The sequence below is a fragment of the Triticum dicoccoides genome, chromosome 3A (assembly GCF_002162155.2).
Source record: "Triticum dicoccoides isolate Atlit2015 ecotype Zavitan chromosome 3A, WEW_v2.0, whole genome shotgun sequence".
Lineage (NCBI taxonomy): Eukaryota > Viridiplantae > Streptophyta > Magnoliopsida > Poales > Poaceae > Triticum > Triticum dicoccoides.
The window spans coordinates 654,295,498-654,308,770 of record NC_041384.1 but is presented as its reverse complement, the minus strand read 5'-3'; the positions used below and the strand labels follow the sequence as shown (position 1 = coordinate 654,308,770).

At 45.4% G+C, this 13,273-nt stretch overlaps 1 protein-coding gene across 1 annotated transcript; it reads right to left on the bottom strand.

The window, feature by feature from the left end:
- Nucleotides 1–4,291: 4,291 nt before the first annotated feature.
- On the bottom strand, nucleotides 4,292–6,885 carry LOC119269975 (NEP1-interacting protein-like 1). The gene is made up of 5 exons (XM_037551921.1): nucleotides 6,568–6,885; nucleotides 5,953–6,131; nucleotides 5,572–5,655; nucleotides 4,805–4,972; nucleotides 4,292–4,703 (listed from the first exon to the last, which is right to left on the bottom strand). Exons 1-5 carry the CDS (start codon nucleotides 6,728–6,730, stop codon nucleotides 4,560–4,562), a joined length of 738 nt encoding a protein of 245 aa, XP_037407818.1. The 5' UTR covers nucleotides 6,731–6,885; the 3' UTR covers nucleotides 4,292–4,559.
- Nucleotides 6,886–13,273: the final 6,388 nt, after the last annotated feature.

Below are 13,273 nucleotides of genomic sequence, written 5' to 3'. Positions count from 1 at the left end.
CCGGGCTAGTCCAATCCTGCCTTGCGGTAGTACCGCAAGGGGGTGCGGTAGTACCGCGCGAGCGGCAGTACCGCCCCAGCTTCGTTGCTACAGGCCTGGACTAGCTCCTGCCATGGCCATTGCTACAGGCCTGGACTAGCTCCTGCCATGGCCACGGTAGTACCGCGGCTCGCTACGGTAGTACCGTGAGCCCTTGCGGCAGTACCGCTCGGTTGGTGCGGTAGTACCGCAGGGCGCGGGCTGGTTAAGTGGATAACGGTTGGATTTGTCTCTCCACTATATAAGGGGTGTCTTCTTCTCCGAGTTGACCACCTCTTCCAACCCTAAGCTCCATTGTTGCTCCAAGCTCCATTTTCGCCCGATCTCTCTCCCTAGCCAATCAAACTTGTTGATTTTCTAGGGATTGGTTGAGAAGGCCTCTATCTACACTTCCACCAAGAGAAATTCGATTCCCCCCACTAATCCCTTGCGGATCTTATTACTCTTGGGTGTTTGAGCACCCTAGATGGTTGAGGTCAGCGCGGAGCCATATTCCATTGTGGTGAAGCTTCGTGGTGTTGTTGGGAGCCTCCGATTAAGTCGTGGAGATTGCCCCAACCTTGTTTGTAAAGGTTTGGTCGCCACCTCCAAGGGCACCATAGCAGAATCACGGCATCTCGCATTGTGTGAGGGCGTGAGGAGAATACGGTGGCCCTAGTGGCTTCTTGGGGAGCATTGTGCCTCCACACCGCTCCAACGGAGACGTACTTCCCCTCAAAAGGAAGGAACTTTGGTAACACATCCTCGTCTTCACCGGCTCCACTCTTGGTTATCTCGTACCTTTACTTGTGCAAGCTTATTTGTGTTATTTCCCTTGCTTGCTTGTGTGCTTGTTGTTGTTGCATCATATAGGTTGCTCACCTAGTTGCACATCTAGACAACCTACTTTGATGCAAAGTTTAATCTGGTAAAGAAAAGCTAAAAATTGTTAGTTGCCTATTCACCCCCCCCCCCCTCTAGTCAACTATATCGATCCTTTCAGCGGCCTCTGGGCCGGCGACAAGTGGCGGTGGCGGGGTGGCTTGGCGCTGAAATCGAGGAGGGAGGAGGCTGGCGACTGCGGGGATCCCGAGGGGAAGGCTAGAAGTCGTGGAGGGGGTTAGGGTTCCAAAAATGAAAGGGGGAGGTCTATATATAGACAAAGGGGCTAGGTTAGGGGGATTTGGGGGCTTCCGGAGCCCTCCGATCGTGATCCGACGGCTCCGATCAGAGGGGGGTTAGATGGGCTAGGTGGGCTGTGGAGAGTGCGATGGGCTGATAGGAGAGAAGAGAAGGCAGCCCGGCAATGGTTTTCGGAGACCGAAAACGTCCGACGTGTGACCGGCTATAGTGCCGCTATAGTTAACCGTTGGGGCGTCAAACGGACTCCGAATGCGATGAAACTTGGCAGGCGACCTACTAACAACATAACAACACCGCACGCCAACTTTCATCCCATTCCGAGAACATTTTCTGGCCACTTATAAAATAATATTTCAGACATGCCGCGGGCGTGTGCGAGTGTGTCTGGGCTCAGAACGGACAACGGAAGGAACTGGGGAAACAGGACGGATGCAAGTTTTGAAAACATGCAGATGCAATGCGGATGATGACGTGGCAAGATGCAACACGCAAGAAAAGACAAGACAACAACAACAAATAACTGGAAGACACCTGGCGCATCGGTCTCGGGGCGTTACACCGCTGCCCCTGCGTTCTTTCTCTCACGCGCGCACGCAACGACGACGCCCCAGCGCCGGTGACCACGCCTTCCTCCACGTCATCCCTCCTTCCATCCCTACAACCTGAGACCACGTCCTGGTAGGTATCCAATTCCTACCAAGACATGTCTTGGGTATTTTGTCCATTGATCATTTTGGGAACCAAGTTTCAGTACATGACTTAGGATCCTATCTGCCGGCAGTTCTTGCATTATCGATAGAGGTTATAACAACTGACGCAAGGGATGATGTGATGGATCGTACTGCTTGCTGAGATTACAATGCAGAAATTATCATGTTGAGACTGCGACATGAGCATGTCATTGCTTGGGGACAATCAATGTTTTGCCGGAGCGGGTAGGTCCTATTTGGCGCGCTGCACGCTGGGAGGGGGCGCAACGCGCACCCCCACTCGCCTAGTGTGCCATTTTGGGCCGGCCCCTATGCGAGGCGCCCTGTTTTATCATTTCATTTTTTCTAATATAAGAGAACTTTTGACACTAATCTTATATTATGAAACGGAGGGAGTAGCTGATTCAAAAAATGTGCATCTATTACAAAAAAAAATCTTCAAAACAAAAAAATGTTTGTGAATTTTTGAAATTGTCCCCCTATTTTTTAAAAAATATTCAGTTCAAACACAATATTCATGGGTTGCAGAAAAAATGTTCACGAATTTAAAAAAAATCACTTTCAAAAATGTTTGTGATTTTTTTTAAAATCATGAATTTGAAAATTATTCAGGATTTCAAAAAGTATTGAAAATTATAAAATGTTCATGATTTTTTAAATGAAAATTAATGCAATGAAAAAACATGAAAATAATAAAAGAAAATGAAAAAATAAAGAAAATAACGAATTGAAAAAAGGTAGGAAAAAAACAGTTAAACTGGAAATAGCTAATGGGCCGGCCCAAATACACGTAGTCAAGAAGGGGGGCGGGGTACGCGATTGGTAGGCAAGTAACGACCTACGCGCAAAATAGGGTCTCTCTCTCTCTCTCATATCCATGTACTCAGTTCCCCCATTTTGCTTGCTTCTGATTCCCCATCTCCATGATTGCTGACTTCTCATCCTTGACCCCTCTTGTATCCAGACAACTCATTAACTTTAACTACAAACAACCGTTGTCAAGTCGAATTCCTTCCTGATTTGTGTGATTTGGCGCTGGTATGTATCGATTTGTTGTGTGCCCATCTACAGATATGACACGGGAGGATCCGCGTGTCATTCCCAGTCGCCTTCCCCCGGAGCACCAAGACCACACTGCTACGTGGCTTTCTCCGCGATGTTCACTGGATCCCTCTATCTTTTGTTTCTGTCTTTGCGACCATCTTAAGGAAACCTTGGAACTGAGAATACAATTAGGTATTTATTTTTTTTACATTACATTGAGAAAGCAATTATGTATGTCTCCGTCGATTACGGAGGTGTCTGTGGTGACTTCGTCAAATATTAAAATGATATGTCGGCTCAGTCTCTCAAAGGGGCTCGTATGATTAGGTAGGGCACTGTGTGCAATTATGTATGCGAGACATTCTAGCAGGGTCCTACTAGTAGTCCATATTGAGAATGGAATAAGAGGGTTTATGGTTTAAACTCTTGTACACGAAGTAACGACAATGTCGACTGGTCACCTTACCATCAATAGCCATAAAACATGGTTATTAAAACCTTGATGGCTGTAGCTATCTTGCAGTGTCAATCAATTTCGCTGTTGCGTTGCATCTTCTGCGAGAAGGGACGTCACTTTTCTCCCTATAAACAGCATGATGGAGAGGTTCCGTTTGCTCCCACCATGTATTGCAACTAGCAGCCTCGGTTTTTTTTCCTCAGAGACGACATGAAGAAGCTCTTCCCATTTCAATCAGGATGGCAATAGGCCAGACCGCTCCGGCCCGGACCTGGCCCCTCTCTCTCTTCTGCTCAGGGATGTGGGGCCAGGCCAATGGTCCAATACTAACGTCCTGTTCGGTACCCCTCCGCTCCACAACTCCAGGAGCGGAGTTGACGGAGCTGCTGTTCAAATCGAAGGAGTTGCGGTTTCCCCGCTCCACAGATTCTGAAAACGGGTGATTACCGAACAGGCGTTAAGGGGCTTCATGTGCATTGGGCAACATGGTCCGACCCATTTTAATACCCGATAGCACAACAAAATGTTAACGCAAACACATTATTTCAACTAGCAACATTTTAACCACGTGACATAAGTGATAAGCAGTCCAAACAATTCAAAAAAAAAGCAACATTTTAGCTGTAGAGAATTTTTTTGTTCAAACAAAAAAAAGGAACATAGGCAGCTCCGTTTCTATTTCTACCATGAATCATTTGTATTAGAACTTACTTATAAGGTTGTTCAATAGTTTGCAATTTTCATATAAACACAAGGGTAATTTGCAAAGGCACAAACTACACAACCTTGGGCAAGAAGTCTGCGTTAAAAATTAACGACGCAAGCAGGCAGCTGTTGATTTGAAAGCGTTGCTGTCTGACCAAACAATGGCGGCACAGTACAATTAACACCAACCTTCAGTTGCGCTGTAACTCATTACTTGCAGCACTTGACAAGATTGCAAGCGAATTCACCTTTACAAAGTCAGTACCAGTAGCTATCAGCAGAGAAAAAACATGGCCCATAATTCTGTAGCTTGTTAGTCATTTCCATTTAGATAATGCACATATCACGTTATTGCTATGACAAGAAAACGTGCAGCCGGAAACGTTGCCCCACTCCACAGACTGGCAAAAGAAAGAAAGAAAGAAAACCTCTATGTATACAAGACTATTTCACGATCATAGAACGCGAGCACGGGTATTCAATTATAAGCACAGGTGGTCTATGTGAACACCAGCCCTGCACAGTGGGCAGGAGGCGTTCCTCTGAAGCCAGTCATCGATGCATCGCACGTGGAAAATGTGCTGGCACTGAGGCAAGGCTCTCACAAATTGCTGCGGTCTCAAGTCCTGGTCAGTAGTTTAGCATGTCGTCAGCATGAGGAACTATTTTTCTTGGCTTCTATTTAGTGGGAGTCTGAGAATAATGCATGTCAAGAACAGTAACTAACCTGAAGGCATACAGAACAGCAGCTCTTATTGGTTTCCTGATCAGAATCGGTTGCAGCGCTGAACCTGATTGCTGGGATCTTATTGATCAGGGCTCTTGACATACCACCCGTGCAGCCGGTTTCGAAAAGGTCATTGTTGTCAATGAAAGGTGTACTCATTAAACTCATCTGCGGTAGAAAAAACATTGAATCAGATAGAGTATGTACACTGAAGGAAACATTCTATGGTCCTAAATAGCAGATGGTGTGAAATGGTCACTCACAAGTTTAATCTTGGATAACGGTTTTTTTCTCTCAATTTAATACCATAGATTATTTATCTTGAGTATTTACCATCTATGCTGCTATATAGTATAGTTTGCAAAATAGCATGATTGTTTATTTGTTTTATTAAGATAATACCACGCATACATATCTGAAGAATTTCACACTTTAGACGCCAAAACAAGACATTTAATGCTTTGGTCTCTCTAGCCCCACAATCTAGTTCTAGATATTCCCATGACTAGAAACTTCCATTGCAGGAGAGCGGGAGAATGTTATTTTCCATGTACCTAACCATTTTAATGCTAAGAATCTGCTACATCATAAATTGTAGGTTTGAAAGTGTTTCACTGTTTTACTTATATTAGATGAATATAAGATTTGTTTCTCCTAGAATCTGCCACGGTTACTAGGTATCCTACCATTTTAGGCATTAGAGAGCACAGATATCACACAATCAATCATTATGGATTTACAACCAGCTTATATGGAGAGCTATATACCTGACTTTGCACTGCACGCTGGAGTGCTGGACTGACCTTCTCCCAAACAATTCGTCCACTGAAGAGGCTAGAGATGATGTCTAGCTGAAAGACCGAAACAGAATATCAGAACAAGTAAAACCTAATTCTGCTTATGAATTGCTGCTTCACCTATTCACACAAAAATGTCCATAACATAGTGCAACAACTAATGAAACGCAATATTATCTCCTTGAGAAGCAAATGTTTCCATAGTTTCCTAAGTTAGCAAATTTCATAATTCCTGCCAGTCAACATCGTAGTGAGGTATGTGCTTGGGTAGGTACATGAAAATGATCCTCCACCTTTCTTGATGATAGTACATAAAGAAAAGAGGTCACCGGATGATTCTTCCATACTCACCACAAAGAGAAAGCTATACTTTCCGGATTCGCTAGATCTCCAAATCTCGATGCAGGATTCAACAGCCTCAATAGAAAAGACTGCGCCGGAGACCGCCCCCACGCCGGCGCCCCGGAGCATGCCGCTTTCCGTGGACATCCCCATGAAGGCACCGATGAAGATCCCGACCAGTGAACCCACTGCAAGATAAAATTACAACGAGGCGAACTTTCAGATAAAATTGTTAATTGTACCAACCATTTACACACCACATGAGCTACTCATGGAACAATTCCAATGCAGATACGCCATACAGCAGCGAATTAAACAGAGGACGAAAACAGAGGACGCCCCGGTGATGGACCTAAACCTGTATAAAACTGAGAAGTGGGGGGGTTTTAAAGATAAGCCTAGCATGTCTCGTGATCAAAGTGGCAAAGAATGATCCGAAATTCCTGCCTGCTGCCAAATCCAGCAGACTACCGGGAAGCAAGAATGGCAGAGGAACCCAAAATTGCACCGGCAAGGGTGCCGTTCCACTCCACCTAATACTCGATTCGTAATCAGACACCAATGCTACGGGTAGCAAAACATTGAGCGAGAAGGAAGAGCAAGGAAGCAGAACCGGGCACGCACCGACGGCGAATACGAAGGTGAGCAGCGCGCCGAGCGCCCGCCCGAGGGCCGCCGCGGCCGCGGCGCCGCGCCTCCGGAGCGCCCTCCACGCCGCGTCGAAGCGGCAGCGGGGACTCGAGGCGCCGGAGAGCGAGGAAGGAGGGGGAGGCGCCCGACGATCCATCAATTCAGGGCCGGCCGGCGAGTCCAAGGAACGTGGCGCGTGTGCCACCCCTGCAGCAAGCGTGGAATGGCTCGGGTCGGGGCCGCGTATATATACGCCGGGGCGCGGGTGGGAGGGAGGGAGGGGAGGGGAGGGAAATCTTGAGGGACACGGAGGGAGGTGGGGAAGGGGAATCTTGGGGCGAGACGGAGCAGAGGAAGAGAGAGATGGGGAGAGGCGGAGGAGCGGAGCAGGGGAGGGGATAGGAAGGATGGGAGCGCAATTAATGCGGGGGCGTGGGGGCGAAACCGCCGTTGCTTGCTTGGAACTTGGAAGCGTGCGTGCGATGAATGGTGTTTTGGTTGGGTTCGGTCGTGGTCTGGTCAGGGTTAGGGCTGCGGCACGCTCCCTGCTGCCTGATTCTTCTTCGGTTCAAATCTTGACTCAATATATCTGTATCTATCTATCTATACTCTTGGTCAGTCTCCTCTTTATTTTGCTAGATTTTAGATTAGATCCTGCCATGTCGTGCTATGATCTAGAGTAGAAGCATCTAGTATGATTGTAGTACTTGGTACACTATTTCTAATGGAGATCCACCATATCCGCGGCCTTCTCTTCCATTCTACACTCTTCCATGCATGTTCTCCACAATCTTCTTTTCCGCGTGTGAAGTCTAGATGTTTTTGTTTATTATCCCTCTTACACAGTTCACGTGATAAGCAACTACTCCCTTTGTATCAAAATATAAGACGTTTTTACGTTTTTATTGTACCTCAAATTGAACTGCACAAAACGTCTTATATTTTAGTATAGAGGTAGTACAACTTACTTACTGCTTCCTCTGTCCCATAATATAAAAGCTTTTTTTACACTAGTGTAGTGTAACTAGTGTCAAAAAGGCTCTTATATTATGGGATGAAGGGAGTAGTTAATATGGGGCAAAAGCGTCGCATCTGTGCAAGTGCTCATCATCGTTAGTTTAACTATGCTTATTTGATTGTTTTTGCTGCTTAAATTTAAAAACTAAGTAAGAGCAATGCGTACTTAGGGTCGGATGACAAAAAAAAGTTCAAATAACTTTTACCTATGAAAAAATACTATAGGAGACAGTGCTCTGCCACGCCCCGCTATAATTACCTAGTTGGAATGTGATTTTAGGTCGATTGAGTAGACATAATTTTTTCAACGGGGTTGTCAGGATGATGTACATTAAGGGCTTCTTTGATTTAAAGGAATTTTATAGGATTTCTGGAGGATTGAAATCCTTAGGATTTTTTCCTATGTTGGTTCTTTGATTTATAGGATTGGATCCCATAGGAATTTTTCCTATGGAATCTTCTGTACTACATTTCATAGGAAATTTAAAATCCACTCGAACCTCTTTTTACAATTCCTTTGTTTTTCCCGTGGCATCAAACAATCATTGCTAATTCTATAGGATTCAAATAGGCATGCCACTCCAACCCTACACTTTTCCTATTCCTATGTTTTCAAAATCCTACGAATCAAAGAGGCCCTAAGGCTTGTGTATCTCTATGTTCTACCTTTCTTTTCGTTTTCTCCGGATGGTCAACATGAGCCGCATACTAATTTCTGGCCGTGCTTGGTATGGGAGCAAAAGTTATTTGCTGCTTATAACAGCGAGTACGCGCGCGAGCGGCGCGTCGCTCACGGCATAGACCGTGCCCCAAGCATCGATAATGTGTTTGATTTTGCGTGATTCTTCGTGGATAGTTCCGGTTTTTGCTGGTGTAATGTGGGTAGCACTGTCTTTGCGCTTTCCTTTTTGCGGTTCCTGTTCCTTTTCTTCTGTTTTCACTTCTATTTTATTTTTATTTTGTTCCGGTTCCTGTTCCTTTCGCCATCTTCACCCATGGGTCTTGCCCATGGTAACCCGATTAGTAGTGGGTAGGGTATGGGCGCAGGTTTGTGCCCATGAGTCACCCGATTAATATTAATAATCGTATTTATTTGTCTTACATGTTGATTGTTATTTGAAAAAAGTTACTTTATATAGACATTTTTCTCTAAAAATAGCATCCAGTAGCCTGCGCTATACAGTTCAAAACAAGCTGCCAGCTTTCCCAGCAAAATAGAGTAGTCTTTGGTCAGCCCACAACGTGCAGCCCAAGTGCTTTCACATGCAGTTAACTGGGCATTGCTCCTTTTATCATTCACACTGGGCCAAAATTCGTTTTGAGATTGGCCCAAGCAGATAACCAGCCGCAGCACACTACTACCTCACATGTGCATAGTTTAGTAGATTCTCAAAAAAAAAATGTGCATAGTTTAGTACCACCTCGACCAGCCAGAAAGAATGAAAGCATCTGCAGCACTATAAAGCTAGGAGGAGGCTGGCTACCTAGTTACTGGTTGTGGCGTATGGCATAAACGCCTTGCTATTAAATGACAGGTAGTTTGGGTTGAAAGGCCGTGCCTTCCTTAAAATGTTGGGCAAGAAAAATTTATCATAAAAAAATTATTTGAAATGGCCTGTGCTGCCATACCCGATTGTTGCCCGACTGGGTCGGGTTACCGGTGGGTTTTGGCATGGGTCCCGTTCTAGACCCATGGGTAGGGTCAATGGGTCATGGGGATTGACCCGATAGTGGAGTTGGGCATCGGTCTGGTGTAGATCGACCTGGTCAAACCCGACCTTGTCAGGTTGAAGCACAACCGTGTTTTTTGTGGAAGGAAAAAAACATGTATTTTGTATTTTTTTGAGAGGCATAGTTGTGTGGAAGGAAATTCTTGTGGAAGGAAAAAAACGTGTATTTTTGTATTCATAGTCGTGTCTCTCGCGAAAGCATAACCCGTGTCTCTCATGGAAGAAAAAAAAATAGAAAACACGTTGTTTTCTTCATTTCCGAGAGGCACGGCCGTGCCTCTGGTGAAAAAGCATGTCTCTCACGGAAGGGAAAAAAATAGAAAACACGGTTTTTTTTCGTTTCCGGGAGACACGGTCGTGCCTCTCGGAAAGCAAAACCGTGCCTCCAAAAGTTAAGGAAGACCGATCAAAAAGTAAAAAAAATAGAAAAAACCATTTAAAAAGTCGAAAATGCATGTGGAAAAATAAAAAAATACAAAATCTGGAGGGAGCGTCCAGAGCGCGGCACGTGGCAGCGATTGACAGCCCGCCAAGTGGCATGCTCTACGCCCATCCACAAGTGATTGTTGCGAGACTCCCGAAGAAGCGCTCGTCAACTAGTTGGTCACAGCCCACACTGCAGGCCCAAATGTAAGGTAGGCCCAATTAGTTGACGAGCCGTTAACAGGCCGAAAGCTCGATTCAGCCGCAGTAATGGAGAGTCAATGGGCCATTTGCAGGCCGAAATAGACCTCAGTTCATGTTTCGTCCATTTCCATGTCGGGCCGTTAACAGGTCGAAAGCTAATCGGGCCATAAGTGACCAATATACAACCCGGGCCTTTAACAGGCTGAAAGCCAAATCGAGCTGGGGTTGTGCCGTGGAGAACAATGGTCGTTAATAGGCCAAAAGTCAGGTCAGACCGTAAATGGCCCAACTGCGCTGTGGATTGTTAATAGGCCGAAAGACACACGAGGCTGGAAATTGGTCCAACTCCAGAATGAACTGCTAAAAGGCCAAAAGACGTACCACTTGGAAATTGGCCCATCTTTGGAATGGGCCTCTAACAGGCTGAAAGAACAACGGGCCACAAATGAGCCTAAAGACATAGCAGGTTGTTAACGGGCTGGAACTGACGATGAACTGCAATAGTGTCAAATCGTTAACGGGCCATTGACGGGCCAAATTGGCAACACTCATATGGGTCGTTGTTGTAAATGGGTCAGATGCAAGCATGTCGTAAATGGGTTGGCCCACTAACTTTGACTCAGACGTCCTTTTTAACCTAAATTGACTATTGTTGGGTCGTGTGCCATGTGTCAACGTTTCATAGGCGTGTCTCCTCCATTGGATGGCGACACCTGTCACAGCACAAAACTGACGCATGGTACCATTGGCGAATGAGAAATTGACACATGGAAAATTATTGGGTGTCGGTTTCGGACCCGACAGCTTAATAGCGACTCGTTACAGTGGCTGTCACGTGTCATTTACCCTTGACGAAGTCACTTTCATGATGCGCCATTTATCGTCACGGAAGTAAACACTTGCGTGATGATAAATGGATTATTGTCCTGGAACACTTCTATGACAACACATGTATGACTATTTTTATTCTGTCATAAAATCATCACGAATGTACATGCATGACAAAAAATGTGACCTACTATGACAAATACGTATTATCAGGGGAGTGTTTTTTAATGTGTGAGGCTTGATTGAAGGACAAGCTATTCATTGCAACTTTGCAAGGGGTGGGGAGATGAGCCATGTGAGAATATCCCAGATTGAGGCAGAGTTGGGAAACAAGCATGTATCACGCGGGCGAGCAGCAGGGCTGGCCCACATATAATAAGGGGTAATTTCATCCATGAAACAAAAAAACGACATGTTAGTAGTGACATATTAAGAATGAAATCTAGATCTAGCTTCAAGCAATGAAGTTTTAAATCTCCAGGGTCAAATATGGAATCCATAATTTTACCATCATCGAATAAGCAACTTTCCTCAAACAAACCGACGTCACCACACACCACCAAATCTCCACCACCACCCATCCTCTCGACGCCACCAAACACCACCACTGCTTCACCCATTCCTCTCCTTCCCCTCTCCTTGCCGTCCTCCCATCTGGTTTCTTCCGCCCCCCTCTCTCTTGGAGGGGAACGGTGGTGTTTTGCAAAAGCTTCAATGGATTTCAGATCTGGGTGTCACCTGGGTTTCCTAGATCCAGATTGCATCAGCACCCTTCCCGATGATCTACTCCTCCTCATCCTTGCTAGCCTCCCCTGCATCAGCGTTCGGTGCGCGCAAGCATCCTCTCAAGGCGATGGCGTGGCCTCTGGGCCTGCCCCCGCCAGATCATTTTCCATAATGTCGTTTCGACTCAATCGAGTCGGCACTCGACCAGATCTCTTGTCCTCCTGCGGTTTCCCTGTTGGAGATCCGCGCCCCTAGGCAAGACATGGCAAGCACTGCCCAAGTCAACTCGTTGTTGTCCGTCGCCGTGGAACTTGAGCCGAAGGAGTTCGTCGCCTCTTTCCCTTCGAGCATGGGCCTATTAGGCAAGTCCATCATCATTGATCTGCCTTGCTTCCACCGCACCACCTCCATCATGTTGGACCACATATTCATTCGCTCTGTGCCAGTCAGCGTCGAGTTCCCTATGCTTGAGAGGTTGTCCCTAGTACACTGTAATGGCAACCTCAATGCCTTGCTCTCATGTTGCCCACGGTTGTGCACCCTCCTCCTCAGCGGCATTTTATTCGAGACGTGCGATCTAAGGGTGAACTCGTCATCGCTCCAGGAGCTTGTTGTGAGGCCCTTCTCAATAGAACGTGTCAACATTATAGCCCCCATGCTTAAGAAACTGGAGATTCTCTTTACCGTGATGTTGGAGGTCAACATTTCGGTGTTTGCACCAATTATGGAGAAGGTCTGGTGGTACTGCTACTACACAGAGGAGTCTATTGTTTTTTTATCTTTGGTATCTCGAGTTGCTGGGACCGCAGGCGGCAGAGAGACAAGGACAACTCCCTCTGCTGCATATTCATGCAAGTGTCGCACGTCCGCTCTCCTTTTCAATTTAGTGGAATATCATACTAAACTAAAGTTTATGAATTACATATATCTTGCAAAAATATTTTTTCAGAACTCGTCACTTTTCTCCGATGAGCCCAACTTTGCAGAGGAGATAGAGAAGCATATGGTTGTTGACTTCTCTCTTTTGGAGCTAGATCTCAAAACAGATGGACATGTTTTTGGAGCACTCGTGTTTTATCTCCTTAATATTAATTGAATTTCTAGTTCACTGCAGAGGCTTAAGATCATCCTACTAAGATCAGTGGTAATTAATATCTGCTTTGACTATATATCAATAATTGATTGTGTAGTAGTTTACATTTTTATTTTTGGTCCTAGGTAAAAGAAAAATGCCCAACGGATTGTCCTTGTGAGTCCACAAACTGGAGATCCCGACCGATCTCCTTGACTGCTCTTGAAGAAGTGGAAATCGACGGATTTGAAGGAGTGGACCATGAGTTTGATTTACTGAAACTACTACTTGTATCTGCACCAATGCTTAAGAAAATTATAGTGAGGCTCTCACGGGAGGCCTCAACAAGTAACACTAGATGCACAAAAATAAACAACATCTTCGGAACCTATGGTTCAACAGAATGTTTTGTCTATCTTAGCTCTGGTGAGTATATTTTTTTTGGAATTTATGATTAGCATGCTCCTACACGAAGTAGATATATAAATATTAATTCTTATAAGTTTTGTTGAAACCTAATGTCCAGCTTGCATTGCTTTACATGTTTAGGGTGGTTGAAATGTGGCACTGATATCTCAATCGTGGAGTTTAGTTGTGCATGCATTTCCATTAGTAGCCAATTCTAAATGCTCTATTCCCATGACATTTGTGTGCCCACACCCTCATATTTTTTGTAGAAATAAAATCTGAATGGTGGAGT